This window comes from Esox lucius, chromosome 25 (genome assembly GCF_011004845.1).
Source record: "Esox lucius isolate fEsoLuc1 chromosome 25, fEsoLuc1.pri, whole genome shotgun sequence".
Lineage (NCBI taxonomy): Eukaryota > Metazoa > Chordata > Actinopteri > Esociformes > Esocidae > Esox > Esox lucius.
The window spans coordinates 14,496,823-14,517,720 of record NC_047593.1 but is presented as its reverse complement, the minus strand read 5'-3'; the positions used below and the strand labels follow the sequence as shown (position 1 = coordinate 14,517,720).

The window sequence follows — 20,898 nt, the reverse complement described above, 5'->3', positions numbered from 1 at the left end:
CTACTACCATGATACCATGATGGAAGTTTCATTTAAAACAACCGCACACTACTACAACAGATGTTTCAGTAAGAACAACCTCACACTACTACCATGATACCATGATGGAAGTTTCAGTTAAAACAACCTCACACTACTACAACAGATGTTTCAGTAAGAACAACCTCACATTACTACCACGGATGTTTCAGTTAGAACAACCTCACATTACTACCACAGATGTTTCAGTTAGAACAACCTCACACTACTACCATGATACCATGATGGAAGTTTCAGTTAAAACAACCTCACACTACTACAACAGAAGTTTCAGTTAAAACAACCTCACACCACCACCACAGAAGTTTCAGTTAAAACAACCTCTCACTACTACCATGATACCATGATGAATGTTTCAGTTAAAACAACCTCATACTACCATAATGGATGTTTCAGTAAAAACAACCTCACACTACCACCACAGATGTTTCAGTTGGAACAACCTCATACTAACATGATGGTTGTTTAAATTAGACATCCTCATACTAAAATGACGGTTGTTTCAGTTAAAACAACCTCATAGTAACATGATGGATTCATCGGTTAGAAAAACCACACGCTACCACACGCTACCACATATCATTTGGATGACTCAATGGTTGGAGCTCTTGGTTCGATTTCAGCATGGTACCAATACACTGAAAATGTGTGTTGTTCAGCCACCAGAAGATTTTCTTTGATTTGCTGAACAACACAGTTTGTCTTAATTCTGTCTGTGGTATTCATTAAAGTCGCATCAGTTGCAGATGTAGAGTTGTAGATCACATGCAGTTGCTTCGACCCTGAAGACTTTGTTGCATTTAATGGAAGCATATATATTTTTTAAAACAGGCCTTTATTTCACCAGTTCACTGGCCCCACTTCATCCATTACATTTATACAACGCTGTATGCTGATTTTGTTCATAATCCCGCACACTTGTAGCGTATGAGGTATAAAAGGCATCTAAAGTTTAATGTCCAGTATAAATGTCAACTGATTATAACCAACATGAAAGAAATCCCTTCACATGACTGCACGACTGTTTTCCAACAACGTGGAATGACTTCGCAACAGGACTCCTGTACTGTGTAGTGTAAAAGACAACTGACCTACTCTAATCTAAATGTTAACATTTACCTGGGATCTGGCGGATCTACTCTAATGTAAAACTATCTGTACGGCTGACCAACTCTAACGGAGAGCTGCCAGTGCTGCTGATCCACGTCATCTATTTCTATACCTGACTTTTGAGCTGTGGCGTCGGCCCGTTTTGGGGGGATCTAGTTGCATTGGGACCCCCCAGGTTGAGGAGGCACAGCACCACTGTACTGTATGATGTGGTGGGAGAGGGCAGGAGGATTTGGTGCAGTCCGGGGGGGCTGCAAATGAACCGTTCCCGCAAAATTCATGCGGCATAATCGAGGGTAAAGCAATCCCCACCAGTACATTTAAGCACTTCAGGGACCGCCGGGCTTTCGAAAGCAAACAGTAAGACAGAGAGCGAGAGGGAGAGAGGGATGACGGTGGAAAAGAGAACGATCCCAAACACAAGGCACCCTCAGACCATCGAAGAGTGGAGGAGAGATACAAAGAGAAAGAAAACAGTCTGAGAGGCATATATGGACAGAGTGTCAGGAAAAGTGAGAGACAGACAGAAGTCCTGTACTAATCCCACAAAGAGCCCGGTCTGTCCACCACCACACTCAATCAATCAATCAATCAAATTTATTTATAAAGCCTTTTTACAACAGCAGTTGTCACAAAGTGCTTTACAGAGACACCCGGCCTTAAACCCCAAGGAGCAAACAACAGTAGTGTTGGATTTCAGTGGCTAGGAAAAACTCCCTAAGAAAGCCGAATTTTAGGAAGAAACCTAGAGAGGACCCAGACTCAGAGGGGTGACCAGTCCTCTTCTGGCTGTGCCGGGTGAGATATTAAGAGTCCAATTAGAATAATAAATAAATTTATCTGGGCTAAATCCAGAGTCTATTTGATTCTAGACTAGGTCAAAAGTATGACCAGGTGGACAAGAACAGGGACAGCAACGGGCCCCCCAAACCAGGTACTCCGCAGGTGTGGCCCAGGACCTCATCTCCTCCTAAAATTTAAAACTGGAGGAGACTGAGAAAAGTTAGAAAGTGCATTCCTCATATCCCCCAGCACAATAATATAGCAGCGTAACACCTTGGAACTGAGACGGGGGGGTCCAGCGACACTGTGGCCCTACCTGGGGGAGGCCCCGGACAGGGCCCAACAGGCAGGAAATCAATCCACCCACATTGCAAGGCATCAACCAAAGGGACATCCACCAACCGCAACCCCCCTGAAAGAGGGCCGAGTATTGCCAGCAGCGTACAGCCCAATTGCACAAGTGCGCAACAGAGAGACAACAACAAGCCAGTGACTCTTCCCCCGAAAGGCATTGGAGGGAGGGCATCCCAGTGGCGACGAGAGCCCACCTGGCAAGACAGCAAGGGTGGACAGTATCAAGCCTACTGGTCACCTTCACGCCCCCGGGCCAGGCTACACCTAATTATAAACCTTGCTGTAGAGATGAGTTTTTAGTAGACACTTGAAAGTTTGCACTGAGTTTGCATTTCTAACCTTAATTGGCAGATCATTCCACAGTAGTGGAGCTCTATGAGAAAAGGTCCTGCCACCAGCTGTTTGTTTAGAAATTCTAGGTACAATTAAAAGGCCTGCATCTTGCGATCTAAGGTTACGTGTAGGTATGTATGGCTGGATCATTTCAGCAAGGTAAGTAGGAGCAAGTCCATGTATTGATTTATAGGTTAAAAGTAAAACCTTAAAATCAGCCCTACCCCTAACAGGCAGCCAGTGTAAGGACGCTAGGACAGGAGTAATGTGTTAAAATTTTGTTGTTCTAGTTAGGATTCTAGCAGCCGTGTGCAGCACTAATTGAAGTTTATTTATTAATTTGTTTGGATAACCAGAGAGAAGAGCATTGCAGTAATCTAGTCTAGAAGTAACAAAAGCATGGATACATTTTTTTGCATCAGTTTTTGATATAAAGTTTCTAATTTTTGCAATGTTTCGAAGATGAAAATAAGCAGCTCTTAAGACATATTTTATATGTTCTTCAAAGGAGAGGTCAGGGTCAAGGGTTTTTTACAGTTTTTTGGGATACGACCATGCAGCTGTCGAGGTTCACAGTGAGATCTGCTAACAACGCTATTTGTTTCTTGGGTCCTAAAACGAGCATTTCTGTTTTCCTTGAGTTTAAGAGCAACAAATTCTCTGTCATCCACTTCCTAATATCTGAAACGCATGCTTCCAAAGTAGCTAATTTAGGGGCTTCTCCATGCTTCATTGAAATATATAACTGTGTGAACAATAATGGGCCCAGAACCAAGCCTTGAGGAACACCAAGCATACCTTTGACTTGTCAGAGGATATGTCATCCATACTAACAAACTGATATATTTCAGATAAATCAGATTTAAAGCAGGCTAGAACATGTCCACGTAGCCCAATATGGATTTCCAGTCTCTCTAAGAGAAGGGGGTGATCAATAGTGTCAAAAGCAGCACTAAGATCAAGAAGCAACAGGACGGATGCGGAACCTTTGTCTGAGGCCATTATAAGGTCATTTGTTACCTTTACGAGTGCAGTCTCAGTACTATGATGGGATCTGAAACCGGACTGGAGAATTTCATAAATGTTATTTGTCTTTAGGAAGGCATTCAGTTTTTGGGAAAAACATTTTTCAACGATTTTTGAGAGGAACGGAAGGTTCAATATTGGCCTATAATTGTTTAATATGTCGGGATCCAGGTTAGATTTTTTTAGAAGAGGCATAATTTCCACCATTTTTTGGTTTAGGAAGCAATTTATTATGTTCAGCATTGGCTGACCTAGCACAGGAAATAGCTCCTTAAGTAATTTTGTTGGAATCGGGTCTAGCTGAGAGTTTGTGGGTTTAGAACTCATTACAAATTTTGTAAATGTGTCGAGCGATACGGCATCAAAAAATTCAAGTGTCCCCATTGACACCTGGTCAGGGAGGTTCTGGACATTTTTAGGACAACTGAGATTTTGAGGACCATAACTATTTAAGGAGGAGTCAGTTATTTGTTTTCTAATGTTGATGATCTTTTCATCAAAGTAGTTCATGTATTCATTACAACTAAAGTGAAGACCCACTTCACTTGCTAAGCTTTGCTTTTTTGTTAACTTTGCAACTGTATCAAAGATACATTTTGGATTGTTTTTGTTCACCTCAATCAGGTTGGAGAAATAAGCTGATCGAGCAGACGTGAGTGATTTTCGGTATTGTAGGGTACTGTCTATCCAGGCTAGTCTAAATACTTCCAACTTGGTGGAGCGCCACTTTCGCTCCAATTTTCTGGAGGCTTGCTTAAGTGCTCTAGTATTGTCTGTGTACCAGGGAGCAAGTTTCTTGTTGCGTATTTCTTTAGTTTTTAGTGGTGCAACTGTGTCTAATGTATTTCGCAGTGTTGTGTTTAGATCCTCGACTTGATCGTTTACAGATTTATTTACTCTGTCGTTAATGAGCGAACTTGTAAGAATATCAAGGAATTTATTTGTAGTCCGAGAATTTATAGTACGGCTTATTGAACTCCCCCCGGTCAGAATGGTCAGTGCATCTTGTATTCCATTAAACCTCTTCTGTCTCGGTGTTCAGGATGGTGTTTAACCGAATGTTAAAGACGAATGAGGTCGGCAGTGCACTTGACAAAAATGTCAAGTGTACATGTGTGGGTGTGCGTGCGTATGAGCCCTCATGTGTGTCACCCCCCCCCACCCCACTCACACACACCCCCAAGCACACACACACACACAGTCATCGCCACCAAATGATTTAATCACTGTGATTAGTTAGAGGTTGGATGTTGGATGTGCGGTCGGGGGGGGGGGGACTGAAATGCCTCACATGTGTGCGTTCCCCCATTCGGGGAGCGCAGCGGCCGAGGGCGGCTCTGCTTCGCATTCAGAGGAACCCCGCGGCTGTCTATCTAACACAGTAATCTCATAATTAGCACAAGGGGGTTTGGAGAGCCCTGCCAAATATGTGCCACTTACAGTAAGTCCTCACTTGTTCTGGGGGTCGGACAAATTGCCGTGCTGATTTGGAGCGGGGGTGTTTTTGTTCTCCTGGAGGGTAAACAAGCGTGACATGTCGTGTAGGTCCACACGGGGATGCAATCAGCTCGGCGTGCTGAAATGAATCCGTCTTCTGGCTGCGTAACAGCAGGCAGCTGCCCCACTCACTGCATGCGGTCTCCCAATACAATAACAGCGTACTTTCCCCCCATAATTGTCCCTACAGTGACTGGTGCCACTATGTGTGTGTGTGTGTGTATGTGTGTGTGTGATTACTATTCGTTTTGTTCAGCCCACCATACAGGCGATTAACGGTGATCTCTGCTTCCAAGCCCTAATACAACTGATTGCTCACTAATCGTGCTTGTTACTTCAAAGGCACCGGTTCCGCAGCTGCCACTGTTGGTTTCCGGCTTATTGTCACACAATGGGCCCATGTATACGCTTTGATTCCCGTAAGAAAGACATGCTTCCTACATGGCAGAGGCCAACTGGAAAGACCTTAGGTCCAGAGTCAGGCGCATTCTGAGGTGTGCTTTGAAGCAGTGTTTCTCAAACCTGGGGCTGTGGACTGGTGCCGTTTCATGGGGGAATGCTGGCAGGTCCGTGGGGTATGCCTCACGAATAAGTTCCGCTGGTTGCACTGAAGCTTCCTTCACAGAACCGGAGTTGTACAAGTAATGCAGACATGGTCTTGGCAGATGACTGGTTGACAGGCAAAATTTGAAATTGAAATTTGTAAATGTGATGGTGCCGAGGAGAAACTGGTCCCTGAAAATTGTGTGGAAAGTCATGTTAGTGCGTCACCAAAACCACACGCTGTCATACTTGGAATTTCATGGCTAAATAAGGTATGATAGTGATTCTACTTATGGTTCATGCAAATATAATCAACACATTACATATCCAAACCAAACTTTTTTTTTAAAGAAAAAGTGTGTTATTCACTAAAGTCCCAGGCTGCATGTTAAGCAGATTTGTCTGACTTATCAAAAAGGTTGAGCTATGAGTCCACTCATGATCAACAGTACGTTTGATAACTAGCCATCCAAAACAAGAATTTATGATAATATGCTTACAGCCCAGCTTGTGGTCCAACTAACAAAAACGAACTTGCATTCTAATAAGAAGCTACATGTCCATTAGAAAAGAGCTAACAATTTGCTCTCCATATTAGTTCAGTAATGTCCTTCTGTCTGGTGTACACAAATAACCAAACATAGTAGATGAACAGGTTACGAGTTTAAAACAACAATTTTTGTTTGTCCATTTCTCTCACATCTTTTGGTCATACAAATCCCATGGAAGTTCTAGATTTTAGAATATGTTGCTTGATGATAGACTGTTACAGAATAAGGAAACCAATGTGACTTTAATTTTGGGGAATTTTTCCTCAAGAACATATAGCTGAATCATACAGGGTAAAAGTTCACTATGATTGGTCTAAATTCTTTACGAGTATTTCTTATTCAATGGATTACCAACCAACTGGATATCCCCATGAAGAAGTAACAATTAAAAGTCACACTATGTCAAATAATGTATCTAAAATGTGACCCTGAGATATATGAATAAAACAAACCTCTGATGCAATATAATTACAAGTAGTTCCAGTACATCCTTTTAATTATGAAATAGCTTTATATAAAAAAAAAACATTAAGATTTAAGATAAAAAAACAATTCCATTGTTTCGTGTTTCATTGGTATTTTCATCCCGTCTTAAAATTGACCATCTCTCTCTCTCTCTCTCCCTCTCTCTCTCTCTCTCTCTCTCTCTCCCCCCCCTCAGGTAATATGTAGCACCTATTGGACCAAATTGCTCCACTCCTTTAAAAAAAAAATTGCAGGTGCCCTCGTACGGTACGTAGCCTATCGTCGTCCTCCAGAACAACTGCGGGACACACAAATGGAACAATGCCGTGTCTCCTCACTGCGCTCGTAACAAAATAAATGAAAGTAATATGCAGCTGTTTTTATAATTAAAGTAATACGTAGACCTGACAATCGTCTACTACAATGCTAGGCCTATTTACGGTTGTCACCGCGCACCCGGTGCGCCAGCGGGTTCTCGTAGTTGTCATGAGTTGTACTGCGCTCTCCATGGCTTACCGACAAGACAGCAGCAGGTATGCATCCATCTATAATAGTCGTGTTCATTTATATACTGATCACATCCGTGGGTCGTTTAACCAAAGCTCAGGAGGTTTAATCGTCTTGAGGTTTTGGCCTATTTTTCTGTTCCAGTATCATGTTCTACATGTGTGTATTGTTATAGCCCGCTTGGTTTGAGACTACTGGTAACTACTCAACAGATTATGTACCACCCTCAAGACGAATAATTATTTCCATTTGAAATAGCGCGTGCGTGCGTGTGTCAAGGCATCTCCACTGCGGGTAAATGTGGAAGGTGTTTCATAAGTTGCATAAACTGCTCCAAATTGGTGGAGTTCCAGTCAACTAAATTCTATGACATGAAATTCAACCCATAGTACAGCTGTGTATTTTAGTGGTGCATTGGAATTACCTGTAATGCTATTTACTATATAATTCACTCCTCGCAAGACTTCGCACTTTATTTCAATACAGTACTTTATATGTTCAGTCATCCTATTGAAGAAAACTGCGACAGCAGTATGGTAACGATGACAACAGCCATAAAGATGTGCAGAATCAGAAACCCGTATGGTTGTCTTTCCCTGAATCCAACTATCCTCTCCTCCCGCCAGAACAGCTAGTGAAGTTTCGGGACGTCTCCGGGGAGCGTCCGGGGCTGCCGGGGTATGCACCTTCGGCCGGTCGACATCCTGTTGTTTTGGCTGGAGGAATGTCAGTGGTGTCTGCCGGCGTAAGTTAGCGGCCTCGTGGCCAGTCAGCCCGTTACCACGGCAACGCAGCAACACGGCGATTCACAGGTTAATCACACGTTTATTAACTTGTCCCCTCTGACCGTCCAGCACTGTGCAAGAAGCCCTGCAGGAATGGAGTGTGTGTGGGTCCTGACAAGTGCTCCTGCTCTGTGGGATACGAAGACCAGCAATGTGACAAAGGTGGAGATATCGAATTTAATAAGATTTGTGCATGCTGATTCCTGATATAATGATTGGCGCCTAACTCCAGATATGATTGATTAGTACACATAGATTTTTTGGTTATTGATTCCAGATATTGTGATAGATTTGTACATATGTGCATTCCATGTATCACAATTGATTACCACAATTGATCCCACCTGTCACGATTAATTCACACGTGTAGATTTATGTTTGTTGATTCCAAATAATAATGATTCAATCATACAAATGGATTCTAAACTATGATCAACTGACACACGTTGAATACAGGTATTACTAGTGATTCACGTTGATTCACAGTTGTTGATTCTGTGCGGTTTCCACATGCGCCGGTTTCCGGTTTCAGACGTGAATGAGTGCGGTCTCGCGGAGCGGCCGTGCCACCACCGCTGTATGAACACCCCCGGCACTTATCGATGCTACTGCGACCCGGGATACGCCCTCCACACGGACGGGAAGACCTGCACCGGTATGTACCGGTCCAAACCGGTTTCGGGGCCACATTCCTGTCCCCCAAAATCACACGACCACTTGTTGATGGAGTTTCACTCTCCGGGCAAACGTTGACACACACCCAGGCAACTGATGCTGGATCAGATTACGTTCCTCCAAACCCTAACATGTAACACTAGGGGTATGAAGTGCAAAGCTGACCTTGGTTCAGTGTAGCACAGGCCTCAGTATCGGGAGCACGTGTTCTGGTGTACCGTGATGGGTCAAATGTTCTTATAGGCCACGGGTCACCAGTCGGTGGTTCCTGGTGTTGATTGGCCGTTCAGCTTCACCTAGCTAGGCTATCACTTCCCTAGAACCCCTGTGTCGTCGCTGGGCATATAAGACCAAGTTTTTACCACTTCATGCCTCAAAGTCTTCGACTAGACGGTTAGATGTCCAAACAATTGTTTTATTGAGGCAATACAGGGGAACTAATCCATCCTGCATTGGATCATCAGTCCTGTTCAAAGAAAACCAAACCAAGCTGTTTTCATAACAGATACCTCTGTATGATTACCTCACGGCACAGCCTGGATAGGCAGTGTGCGGTTTGGTTCCAACTGTCTATTTCTGCCTCCACTCTGAGCCAGTTTATTCTGTGTTCTCTTCCAGAAGACCCTGAGTGTCCTTCCCTCCGCTGCCAGTTTGGCTGCCAGATTGAGGGGAGGGGAGATGTGCTCTGTCTGTGTCCCCCCGGCCTCCACCTGGCTCCAGACAATAGGACCTGTGAAGGTGGGCCCCCCCCCCCTCGACAACCCCATGGGAACGCTATCGCCATGGCGTCCAGCCTCACCTTTCCTCCCCCTCTCTGGTGCTCTCAGTCAGTTCCTGAGGCCCAGGGGGAGAAGTGGGATTTGGAAACCTCACAGTTCTGGTCTATTCCCTTGGCATTCATTAGGGATGTACGGCGCGCTAGCCATGGTCGTCGCTCGCCAGTTTGTAGCTACCAGCCCGCGGCTCTGTCTTTGGCTGCCATTGTAGAGCAGGTGGAGGGACAGGTTCCCAAGCGTACGCCGCTAGAGGACATGTTAACGACCTCCACCCAGCTCCACCCAGAGAACGAACAGCACCTACCCGCTGAGCCTGTCCACGGAACAATAAACCAGTCCAGGCCCGAGTAGCTTGACACTCCTCTCTTCCCTCTCCTCAGTGCCTTAGCTGACCTAACTGGCGTTCGTTACTGCTAAGTCCCCCAACTCGATAACTCTGGAGCGGTCGTAAAGTCCTCACGGGAGACGCCTCCTGTTCTGTTAACAAGGCACAGCCTCCGCGGTCGTTCCTGAGGGCCATTACCGGCCCCCTTCGCACACCGCAGGGGCGCCGCTGTGGGAGCCAACCGAGCAGACCTTAAAACTTCAGAGGAATCGTCATGTAACGGTCATAAACTGTCTTTAGGTAGTTACAGCGGAGGCACGCAGACAAGCTACAGCAGACCAGTCACGCTCAAATTCGGATCTAAATTTCGGGGGCCAGATCCAGTGCTTTTTTCTCCCTCCATTCTTCCACCCTCTAATCAGGCTCTAATTTAGACCTGGGACACCAGGTGGATGCAATTACTTATCAAGTAGAACAGACAACCATCAGATACCTCGTCGGGGTTTTGAATAGCTCTGCTTTTGGCCACTTGAACAACACAGGATGACATAGGCAGCACAACAGAGGCAGGAAAACATAGCAACAACCATTGCATCATCCTGAGGGGAAGTTATTGACGCATTAAGGGACTTGCATATGGACGATATACCACGGCTAAGAGCCGTTCTTAGGCACGATGCATTACGGAGTGCCCTGGACACAGCGCTTAGCCGTGTTAAATTGCCAATACAACACAATGCCTTAATTGCCCTTATAAACTAGTGAGCAATTAGAGCAGTAAAAAGTGATGTCAAACCTGTGGTCTTATATACCAAGGCTTTAAGCCAATCAGCATTCAGGGATTCAAATCTCTCAGTTTATATTGTCCAAAATAACGCAGCTTTCAACAAGTGAGACACACAAATGTTTCACTCGGCAGTGATTATGACAATTTTGCCCAAAGCAGACGTTGTTTTAATCGTGCTGAATGGTTCCACAACGGCACCCTCGATCAGGCCCTCATATTTTGGGCTTAGCACAGAGTACTCTGGAAGTCTGTCGATGTCCCTGATCACATTGCATCTTCATTGCAATCATAATAGAATAGTAGTTGTAGGGAAGGAAAGCTCTTGAGAAGTATCACCAGTAGCTGTTTTGTCATTCCCTGCTGTTGAAACAACGACCGTGTACATTTCAAAGCAACTGCACACGTGACCAAAGCACTCATTTGCTCCTCTCTCTGTTGTATAGGTAATGATTGTTTTGCTCTAAAAACCACATCATCTCCCAGCCTGTACACGTGTGTGTGTGTGTGTGTGTGTGTGTGTGCGCGTGCATCTGTCCATGTGTGCCTCCGTACGTCTGTCTCGAGCGTTGACTGTTTTGTGGCCTCTCTGGGTTGCTTTGCAGACGTGGACGAATGTCGAGGGGTGTCGGATGTTTGCCCCCAACGGCAGACTTGCAAGAACACTTTTGGCAGCTTCGCGTGCGTGTGTGGCGAGGGCTTTGTGCTGGCGACGCTGCGGGACAAGGTGCTCTGTCGAGGTACGAACGTTCACAATACTGTGTAGCAGGCTGACCCATTTCTTGGATACCGGTGAGTATTCACAGGGAATGTGAGAGGAGCAGGTTGTTCTCTAGGCCTTGGATTTGTCGTTGTGTCTGTGTATTTATGCATGTTTGTGCGAATGTACGCACATGTTAGTGTGCGCCCCCCCCCCCACCCCCTTTATGACATTAATATCATTCCATCCACCAGCATCTCCAAGCAGATGGCCACATGTGTCTCGTAAAAGAGGCTGTAGTGGTTGGTGATTGTGTGTGTGTGTGTTTTTGTATGTGAGTATGAGTACATGCACTCTTCAATGTCAGGGCAGTCTAAATGAATGACTGTCTCGGAGCACGCCCTTGGACATTCCTCAATTTTTCCGAGCTTCATTGTCAAACAGAAAGATCATCCGTAGATGTTGCTTTGGTTGCGCCAACCCAGCAAGATAACCTGTTTATTTTGCTAGCTAGCCGTCATTGGTCCCAACTGTTTATGTTTCCTTGTTGCGCTAGCAAAAAAAATTATTGGCTATTTGTGTGCTGGTTGACCAATATAAAAGAAAATAGCATGGGTTTTACTTTAGTACTAGAATGGGTCTTAGTGTAAAATAAGCATAGGTTTTACTATCGAACTAGCATGGGTCTTAGTATAAAATAAGCACATGTTAAACTGTCTATTTTGTTCTTGGTTTGTGTCTGCCAGAATAAAAACCCAGAGGCCAAGGAGAAGTAACACTGAAACAAAATCAGACTGCTAATTCAACAAACCACCTGTTTTTGTAGCATTTAGGTTATTGCCAAGTAAACACAAATTTGACCAGACACATACAGATGCTGTTTGACAGAACATCTGGAAAACATTCTACAAAAGTCCACACATTAATTTGAACTACGATGGGACGGAAAAAAACAATGGCCTCACGATGCGCCTGAAGCATCCGCATAATGCCCAAAGTCCAGGGGAAGTCTTGGTAGAAACACAGAAACAGCAACATTCTTTTTTTAATTTTTTCAGATAGTCATCCTCGTCTCGTCATTTCATTCTTTCCTTTCTTTCCCCAGACAAGGACGAGTGTCTGGACGGTACTCACCTGTGTAGCCGTCACGCAGAGTGCGTCAACACCACTGGTTCATACACCTGTCGTTGCCGGGCCAACTACTCTGGCGATGGCCACGCGTGCTGGCCCTGGGGGAGGGGGGCCCATTCCAAGGCCTCCATGTACTACCAGTATAAACTCTCCAAAAGAACCTGGCCCCAAACTATAACCATGGCAACCGCAACTCTGAGGGGTTCCCCTGGTTCTGGCTGAGAGCAGTTCTGAAGTAACGGCCATGCAAGTCGTGTGAAAGCCCAGAAGAACTCTAGCTGGAATGGACGCTGTTATGTTGACGAGGCCTTGGAGCCTTGGAGGACCATTTCTGAAGTGGATTGCGGGCAAATGGGTTACAGTTCATTCAATCTCGCAACATAGTAAAACATAGGAATTCCTCGCACCACTGGAAAGTGTGGTAACATTCGTTGGCCAGGCCTCTCTTTAGTTAGTCAACAAAGGCTGTAGATTACTACCCGGCGCCATTAGTGGTCTTCTGTTTGATGTCGGTCGAAGGAGCCACTCATTTGAAAAACACAAACATGCTCATTTGACAAACACTCTTGTCAAGCCACCGCACTCTGTAGTTAGCCTGCCATGAGTTAGACCTGGTGCTCTGTGATGACATGGAATTTTCCTTTGTTTAAGTTTCCCCAGTTCATTGTCATGGTTTAGGTCAGGAACGAGTTTCACATGCACTCCTGCTGCTCTGCGACAGGCTAGCGTGCTGTTCGGGCGGCGTAACTTGTACTTCAAGCTGCCACGCGCTATAAACAGGAGATCCTTCCTTATGGACCGGACAAGGTCACTTACATGCTTTTTTTTATACTTCCGTAGTGGACAACAGAAATGGTTGAGATTGGGACTTGACAGTGTAGCAACTAGGTCATGGAGTGGCCAGTGGATGTCCAAACAAGCTCCCACTCCAATTTCCATAGGAAAAGTATTTTCTTTAGTCTATACATCATTATTTGTTAACAAAAGGCTGACCTCTGGTGGAAAGATAAGGGAAGATATTGGTCTTTTGAGATAACAGTTTCACCATGACATCTCCACAGAGGAGTTCAGGGATGGCTGTATACATATATTCTTTTTAAATGCATGTTACTGGTGAGTTATGTTAATCAGAGATATCACTTTCATGGTGTAGAATGTCACGTGTAACTGCTGAATGGGTACCAATAAAGCATGTTATTAACACTGTGTGTTCTGTAATCAGTTGCACATTTCCCTGCCACACAGGAACGGACGTCTATTAGTGTTTAGGATTCCAGAGAAAATATTTCCTTTGAGTCCATTTTTTAACCACAATAATGAATAATGACTTAAACTAACTTGGTCATGACCCCTTCGTGACCCCCTCAAGGCAGGAAATCAGGGTAATACGACCAGCCACACACACAGCCGGAGAGCACAGACAGGTGAGATCAAACCAACCAAAATGGTTTGGCTGGTTTCTCTGCAGTGTTTCCTCGGCAACGGCGGAACAATATGGCCCGTTCCCACACGGTGTCAGCCCCCGCTGAGGTTACAGTGACAGTAGGGGGCACTGTGTTTTCCCTGGTCCCATGGGCTGTTTGTGGTCAGACCAGCAGGGCCCTGTCCGTTGCTGTGTGTGTGTGTGTGTGTGTGTGGCTGCAGTGGGAATAGACAGCTGCTAAAGGGCCCTGCCACTGACCCCATTCATCCCAAACAGCAGGTGTCACGATGGGCCCCGCCTTGCCCTCGCACACACACACACACACACATAGACACACACACTTAGACACACACACACACACACACAGATGAGTGTGGGGGGGGGGGACTACTTACAGCGCAGCTGAGAACAAAGAGGGTAAATCTGGAAAAAAATGCAGCCTCTTCGAATAACTCACACCACAATGCAGAGAAAAAGATCTCATACTCACCCCCAGAAACGCGAGAAAACCTGGTTTCTCTCTTTCAAAGCAGTCAAGTTTCTTACAAAAGCAAAAATAGAAAACATTTTAGATTCCAGGAGGTTTCAGGCCGCCTTTATGAAAAGGACCTCACACTGAGTTGAGTGTAATTCCTACCAGAAACGGGTTTATTTACCAAAAAAAATAATAAGATTTAATGCCAAGTGCTAGGCTACAAATAAAGAACAACACAATGTGGGAGGATAGGAAACAGGAGAGAGAGAGAGAAACAAACAGAGGGAAGGAGAGAGAGAAACAAATAGAGGGAAGGAGAGAGAGAAACAAATAGAGGGAAGGAGAGAGAGAAACAAATAGAGGGAAGGAGAGAGAGAAACAAATAGAGGGAAAGAGAGACAGGAGGATCAGGAAGGAGTGGAAAGTTCCCTTTTTTGCACGTCCTTGTTATTCTCTCCATCCTGTGTATACGTGTCACTGTGTGTGTGTGTGTGTGTGTGTGTGAGAGAGAGAGATGTAGCTAGGGGACAGGGCATTGGGAGTGTCGGAAGAGAGGGAGAACGCCCTCCTGGCAAAAAAAGAAGAGGAAAACAATAAATATGTAAATTGAATTTGGACATCTGCGATGACATCAAGCTCTCTCGTCCTGTGGACTGGGCTCTCTGTGTGTGGGTGGGTGTGTGTAAGGATGAGTGAGCGTGTGTGTGTGTGAGGATGAGTGTGCAAGTGTGTGTGTGTATGTGTGTGTGTGTGTGGGGGGGGGGGGGGGTCGACAACAACGTCCCCTCTCGGCTTTCATTATAAAATAATATTAACATTTTTGCAAAGAGCCAACTACAATACGAGGGATAATGTGTTGGTGAGAAACGCTGCCACACACGTAGCCGAAGGAGCTTTCAAACAGCCACCGAACTGCAAAAAAAAAAAAAACACTAGTCTGTTCTCCCGTTGGCCTGGACAATCAGCAGAGGGCTTTTCCCTGGCCGATGCTATATTACGTCCCCATTGTGGGACTGGTGTTGTTTCCATAATGGCCCCCTATTCTGTGCTCTATGCGTTGCTTTTGCCCCGGGGCCCAATCAGAGATGGCGGGCAACACAGGGAACGAGGTGTGGTTTGATGACTGGGTTCGGCAGCCCGCCGGTCACCGTGACAGAACACAGTCACAGTGTGTTTCGGTGAACGAAGACTTTAAATGATAAATGCTGACTCCGCCCACTCCGGAGAGCTCCGGCATAACTTGAGATCATGGCGTAAAATTAAGAATCTCGTTTGAGAACCATTTGCTCCCGATTCTACTTCACAACACACACATACACACAAACACAAACACACACAAACACACACACAAACACACACACACAGTTGATTTGTGGTCAGGCAGGCGTGACATACTGTGTACACAGACTAGTTTGACAACTCCCAGATCACTTTATAGGCCCTGACACAGCGGTCAGTAAAGCCTTTTGGACACACTGTCCACACAGATGCCGTATCTCAATTTGATCCTCCTTTTGGACACACTGTCCACACAGATGCCGTATCTCAATTTGATCCTCCTTTTGGACACACTGTCCACACAGATGCTGTATCTCAATTCGATCCTCCTTTTGGACACACTGTCCACAAAGATGCTGTATCTCAATTTGATCCTCCTTTTGGACACACTGTCCACAAAGATGCTGTATCTCAATTCGATCCTCCTTTTGGACACACTGTCCACACAGATGCCGTATCTCAATTCAATTTTGTTGCTGGTGGTGCGGTTCGAAAAGGCTTCTGAAGTTTCTATGTTACACTTAGAAACACAAAATGTCAGATTTGTATCGCCCCTGAAGCAAAACTCCATATATTAGAATACAGATAATAACATTTGATGATATGTGTCATAGGTTTTCACAGGTTAAGCTGCTTCTGTATGCTCCAGCTCACAGGTATATTACATTTTCCATGTAGTATAACTGTCTATATGTAGCATGTCGTCCTATAGAACATGTCCATGTTTCACTGGCTATATGTAGCATGTCGTCCTATAGAACATGTCCATGTTTCACTGGCTATATGTAGCATGTCGTCCTATTGAACATGTCCATGTTTCACTGGCTATATGTAGCATGTCGTCCTATAGAACATGTCCATGTTTCACTGGCTATATGTAGCATGTCGTCCTATAGAACATGTCCATGTTTCACTGGCTATATGTAGCATGTCGTCCTATAGAACATGTCCATGTTTCACTGGCTATATGTAGCATGTCGTCCTATTGAACATGTCCATGTTTCACTGGCTATATGTAGCATGTCGTCCTATAGAACATGTCCATGTTTCACTGGCTATATGTAGCATGTTGTCCTATTGAACATGTCCATGTTTCACTGGCTATATGTAGCATGTCGTCCTATAGAACATGTCCATGTTTCACTGGCTATATGTAGCATGTCGTCCTATAGAACATGTCCATGTTTCACTGGCTATACTCCTGCTTCCTTGGTCCTTTGTCTACATCCTCATTCCCACGACTGACAGCCCTGATGGACGAATGTAACCAAGGAATGTGGTGGCTGGTGACTTGGCCCTGTGTTGCTGAAAGATGTGGAAATACACTTCAGACCGCGGACCTCTTAATAACATCGCTGCCAGGACCCCCTGGTTTTAAAACACACACAGACACACACACAGAGACACACAGACAGACACACAAACACACACAGAGACACACAGACACACACACACACAGACACACACACACACAGACACACACACACAGAGACACACACACACAGAGACACACACAGAGACACACCCACACAGACACACACACAGAGACACACACACACAGACACACACACACACACACACACACACACACAGAGACACACACACACACACACACAGAGACACACACACAGAGACAGACACACACAGACACACACAGACACACTCTCCTCTCCGACCACTTACAATACCCTTAATTCTTCTACTCATGTTAACATGATGACAATGAACTCTATTTTGCACCTCTATTTTAGTAGTATTAGTAATACATACATAGTATTAGTAGTAATATATACACAGTATTAGTAGTTATACATACATAGTATTACTATTAATACATACATAGTATTAGTAGTAATACATACGTAGTATTAGTAGTAATACATACACAGTATTATTAGTTATACATACATAGTATTACTAGTAATACATACATAGCATTAGTAGTAATACATACATAGTATTAGTAGTAATACATACACAGTATTAGTAGTAATACATACACAGTATTAGTAGTATACAGTACCCCCTTTCTTCTCACTCCCTTAGCCCCCCCCCCCATCATCACCACACCTCCTTCAACAATGTAAAACAATTGGAGCACCCAAATCTGGGGAGTGCCATGAGTGCTAAGGGCAATTCATGTCCCAGTCTGAGCAGAATACAGTGTGCCTAAACCTTTGGCAATACCCAGGCGTCGGAGCGGGCTCCCGTCAAGGGATTATCCTGTCGGAGCAGGAAAGACTTCCCGCTAATCTATATCGGAATGCCTGGTGAGGACGAGGTAAAGGACGTGGCTTGGATAAAGAGGTTGTTGCTCTTGGAAACCAACACACTCCATTATTTCTTTGACAGCAATTAAGGGGCGGACGGATGCGAGGGGGAGAACCTTAAAACCTATTCCTGGTCCTTTAGAAAAACACATTTCCCTTGAAATTACAGGAGGAAGCTGTCACTATTGTGCAATTTTGTGGTGGCAGGCCAGATCCCAGCTGACCTGGAGGTTGGTGGCATGGAAACAACAACATCAGGGATGTGTAATGAACACTTGATGGCCGGACTGCTCATGGTGTTTCCCGACTTCCACATCCAAGATTATAACCAGCATGTTTTAATCAGGCCAGGATGTCCCCCTCCTGCGACTCGATTGGTATCGGCCTTGCTCATGGCAGTCTGCCCCAGGCCCCACTGCCCATGCAGGTCTTCAAAACAGCCGGGCGGAACAGAGGTTTCGGAGCAGAGAGAAGCCCATAGAGAAGGAATCAACTATGTGAAGACTAAATCAAAGAGGAACAAGGGGCCAAACCAGTAAATTCTGTTCACAAAAAAAGCCAGTCAATAACTCAATTCAACTGAGCAGTGAATGCAGCTGTTGGAAGGGGGGAGGGGGGGTTGGGGTTGAGTGGGGAGTTGTGTGTGTGTGTGTGTGTAATGTGTGTGTGTGTGTGTATTTGTGTGTAATGTGTGTGGAGGGGGTTCTGGCAGAAACGTAGATGGGCACGGTTTTAATTACTGCTGTATTGGAAGTTGAACAGTGGGAGCCTTGTGGAGAGGGACGGAACAGCTGCGACAGGCCGCATGGCTGGCTGGAGCCTCCGTGGACCCCTCCCCCCCCCGGCGGCTGTGCCAGCTCAGGTGTTTGGGTCTGCCTGGGCAGGGCTGGGCGCTACACACGGTTGTCTAGCTCTGCGTAGGTTGGCAGCGGGTCGGTAAAGGCCTGAAGCTGGGGCGGGGGGATGGATTGTGGGGGGACTGCATGATCGGCTCGGTGACGGGCTGGGCGTTAGGCCTCGGTGGGTTTGCTCCATGAGCGAGGCTGGGTGCCAGGAGGCCCTGTTACCGGCCAGCCCAGCTCTCACAGGGACCAGGGGCCGACACTGACAGGGAGGCTAGCTGGATCCACACTGCGTAACCTGACGACACTGTGGAACACACACACGCACACGTCCAGCTATGTTTCTCCACCCTTCAAAGCCTTTCTATAAACAGGATTAAAATGTTTTACCTATTGCATCCACACACATTTAGACAGATCTCCACTTTGATTCCCCGCTATATGGATTTCATTGTAATTATGGCTTAATAAAAAAATAGTATCGAAGCATATTAACTATTTCAATATGGTCCATATTCAATACTGATATTGCATGCAAAAATGCCATAAAAAAATAAAATAATGATATTGCGCTTCATTTCTAAATCTACACAGACCGGGCCAAACCGAACCTCAGCTTCCACTCAAGTCTAAACCCAAGGTACAACCCACAACCCCAGACCTCACCCCGACACGACCGCACAGCTACCACACTCCCACACCATCCTGCTCAACGTTGAGATCTCGTGAACCAGTTGGTTTGGATATTATTTTGCTTTAGGCCTCAACTGTGTCTACTTTGGCTCTGTAGACATCAACACTGGCCTGCACTGCATCTAGGTTGTACATGAATTACTAGCACAGTTACTTGAGATTAAAAGGCTTTTTCAAAACTTTGGCTTGTTTTAATGGGAAAAGTGTAAATCGTTTGACAAGGAATGTTTCTTGGGGGCTGACTCAGAGTCCAATTTTCCACCCAGAGGTAACAGCAGCGTCTTAATGCTGGTCAGATATTGCCAAGACACTCTCAAAAGCTCCATTGACACAACATTTTGGTATTAGCGACCCGAGCTGTGATGCTGATGTTTGTATTTTCTTAGGATACAAGGCTGACCCCTTGTGGACAAAAATATAAATGGCAGTTGTGGACAGTGGATGTAGTGGACATAGTGGATGTAGTGGACATAGTGGATGTAGTGGACATAGTGGATGTAGTGGACATAGTGGATATGGTGGATGTAGGAGATACAGTGGATGTAGTGGACATAGTGGATGTAGTGGACATAGTGGATGTAGTGGACATAGTGGATATGGTGGATGTAGGAGATACAGTGGATGTAGTGGACATAGTGGATGTAGTGGACATAGTGGATGTAGTGGACATAGTGGATATGGTGGATGTAGGGGATACAGTGGATGTAATGGACATGATGGATGTAATGCATATGGTGGATGTAGTGGACATAGTAGATATGATGGATGTAGTGGATATGGTAGATGTAGAGGATGTAGTGGGTAGTGGACATAGTCGATGTAGTGGATATGGTGGATGTAGTGGATATGGTTGATGTAGTGGATATGGTGGATGTAGTAGATATGGTTAAAAAAGTCCAGCCAAATAAATCCTGCCAAACAAAATGTACCTAATAATTACAATGTGCAGCATTTGGTAAGCAATTATTTTTGCCAGGTGTAAGATCTGTTGTTCGGTCCTCGGTCAAGAAGACAGTGGACATGATTTACTCTGTTATGTTGCTCTGGCCAAATGGCTCTATTCAGCGGGTTGTCACTGTTCATGCCCTAAGACTGCCATCACTCAAAGAACTTACAGGTTGCCAGGAAGATGTGACAATACAGTAGGATGACTCAACAAGTCAATTGCGACAACCTAAGATTAGGAGAACACAGTGGCGGCTGAATGCAGTCATGAGATGGTGTAAGATAAGAGTGGTCAGTGTCGTAAACCCGAACATTGTATCTACACACACACACATATTCAAAATTCATCATCCGCCCAATCCATTCAATTAACCCAATTTGACCCAATTTGTCAAATCCTGTCAGGTGTTGTTAACAGGCCAACATTCCTGATGATCTAATAAAAAAAAAAGTATGTTTGAATTCCGAAACCATGTGTTTTATGAGGTAATTTCCTGGTTTGAGCAACAGTATTTCTATTATACATCCTGTTATGGATGTTGTGGGCTCTGTGGTAAAGTTAGTTTGATTCTCAATATTTAATAGATA

General features: G+C 45.0%; 1 protein-coding gene across 1 annotated transcript; it reads left to right on the top strand.

Moving 5' to 3' along the window:
- The first annotated feature begins 6,981 nt into the window (after nt 1–6,981).
- On the top strand, nt 6,982–13,556 carry LOC105021016 (nephronectin). The gene is made up of 7 exons (XM_013140639.4): nt 6,982–7,234; nt 7,835–7,953; nt 8,063–8,155; nt 8,526–8,648; nt 9,287–9,406; nt 11,159–11,293; nt 12,359–13,556. The coding sequence occupies exons 1-7, from the start codon at nt 7,125–7,127 to the stop codon at nt 12,604–12,606; spliced, it is 948 nt and encodes a 315-aa protein (XP_012996093.3). The 5' UTR covers nt 6,982–7,124; the 3' UTR covers nt 12,607–13,556.
- The last annotated feature ends 7,342 nt before the right edge of the window (nt 13,557–20,898 follow it).

Excerpts from the sequence above, each read along its gene's own strand:
- LOC105021016 (XM_013140639.4), top strand. The coding sequence starts at position 7,125 with ATGCTAGGCCTATTTACGGTTGTCACCGCGCACCCGGTGCGCCAGCGG. Across the intron at positions 8,649-9,286 it reads GGACGGGAAGACCTGCACCG|AAGACCCTGAGTGTCCTTCC; the intron begins GTATGTACCGGT and ends GTTCTCTTCCAG. Across the intron at positions 9,407-11,158 it reads AGACAATAGGACCTGTGAAG|ACGTGGACGAATGTCGAGGG; the intron begins GTGGGCCCCCCC and ends GTTGCTTTGCAG.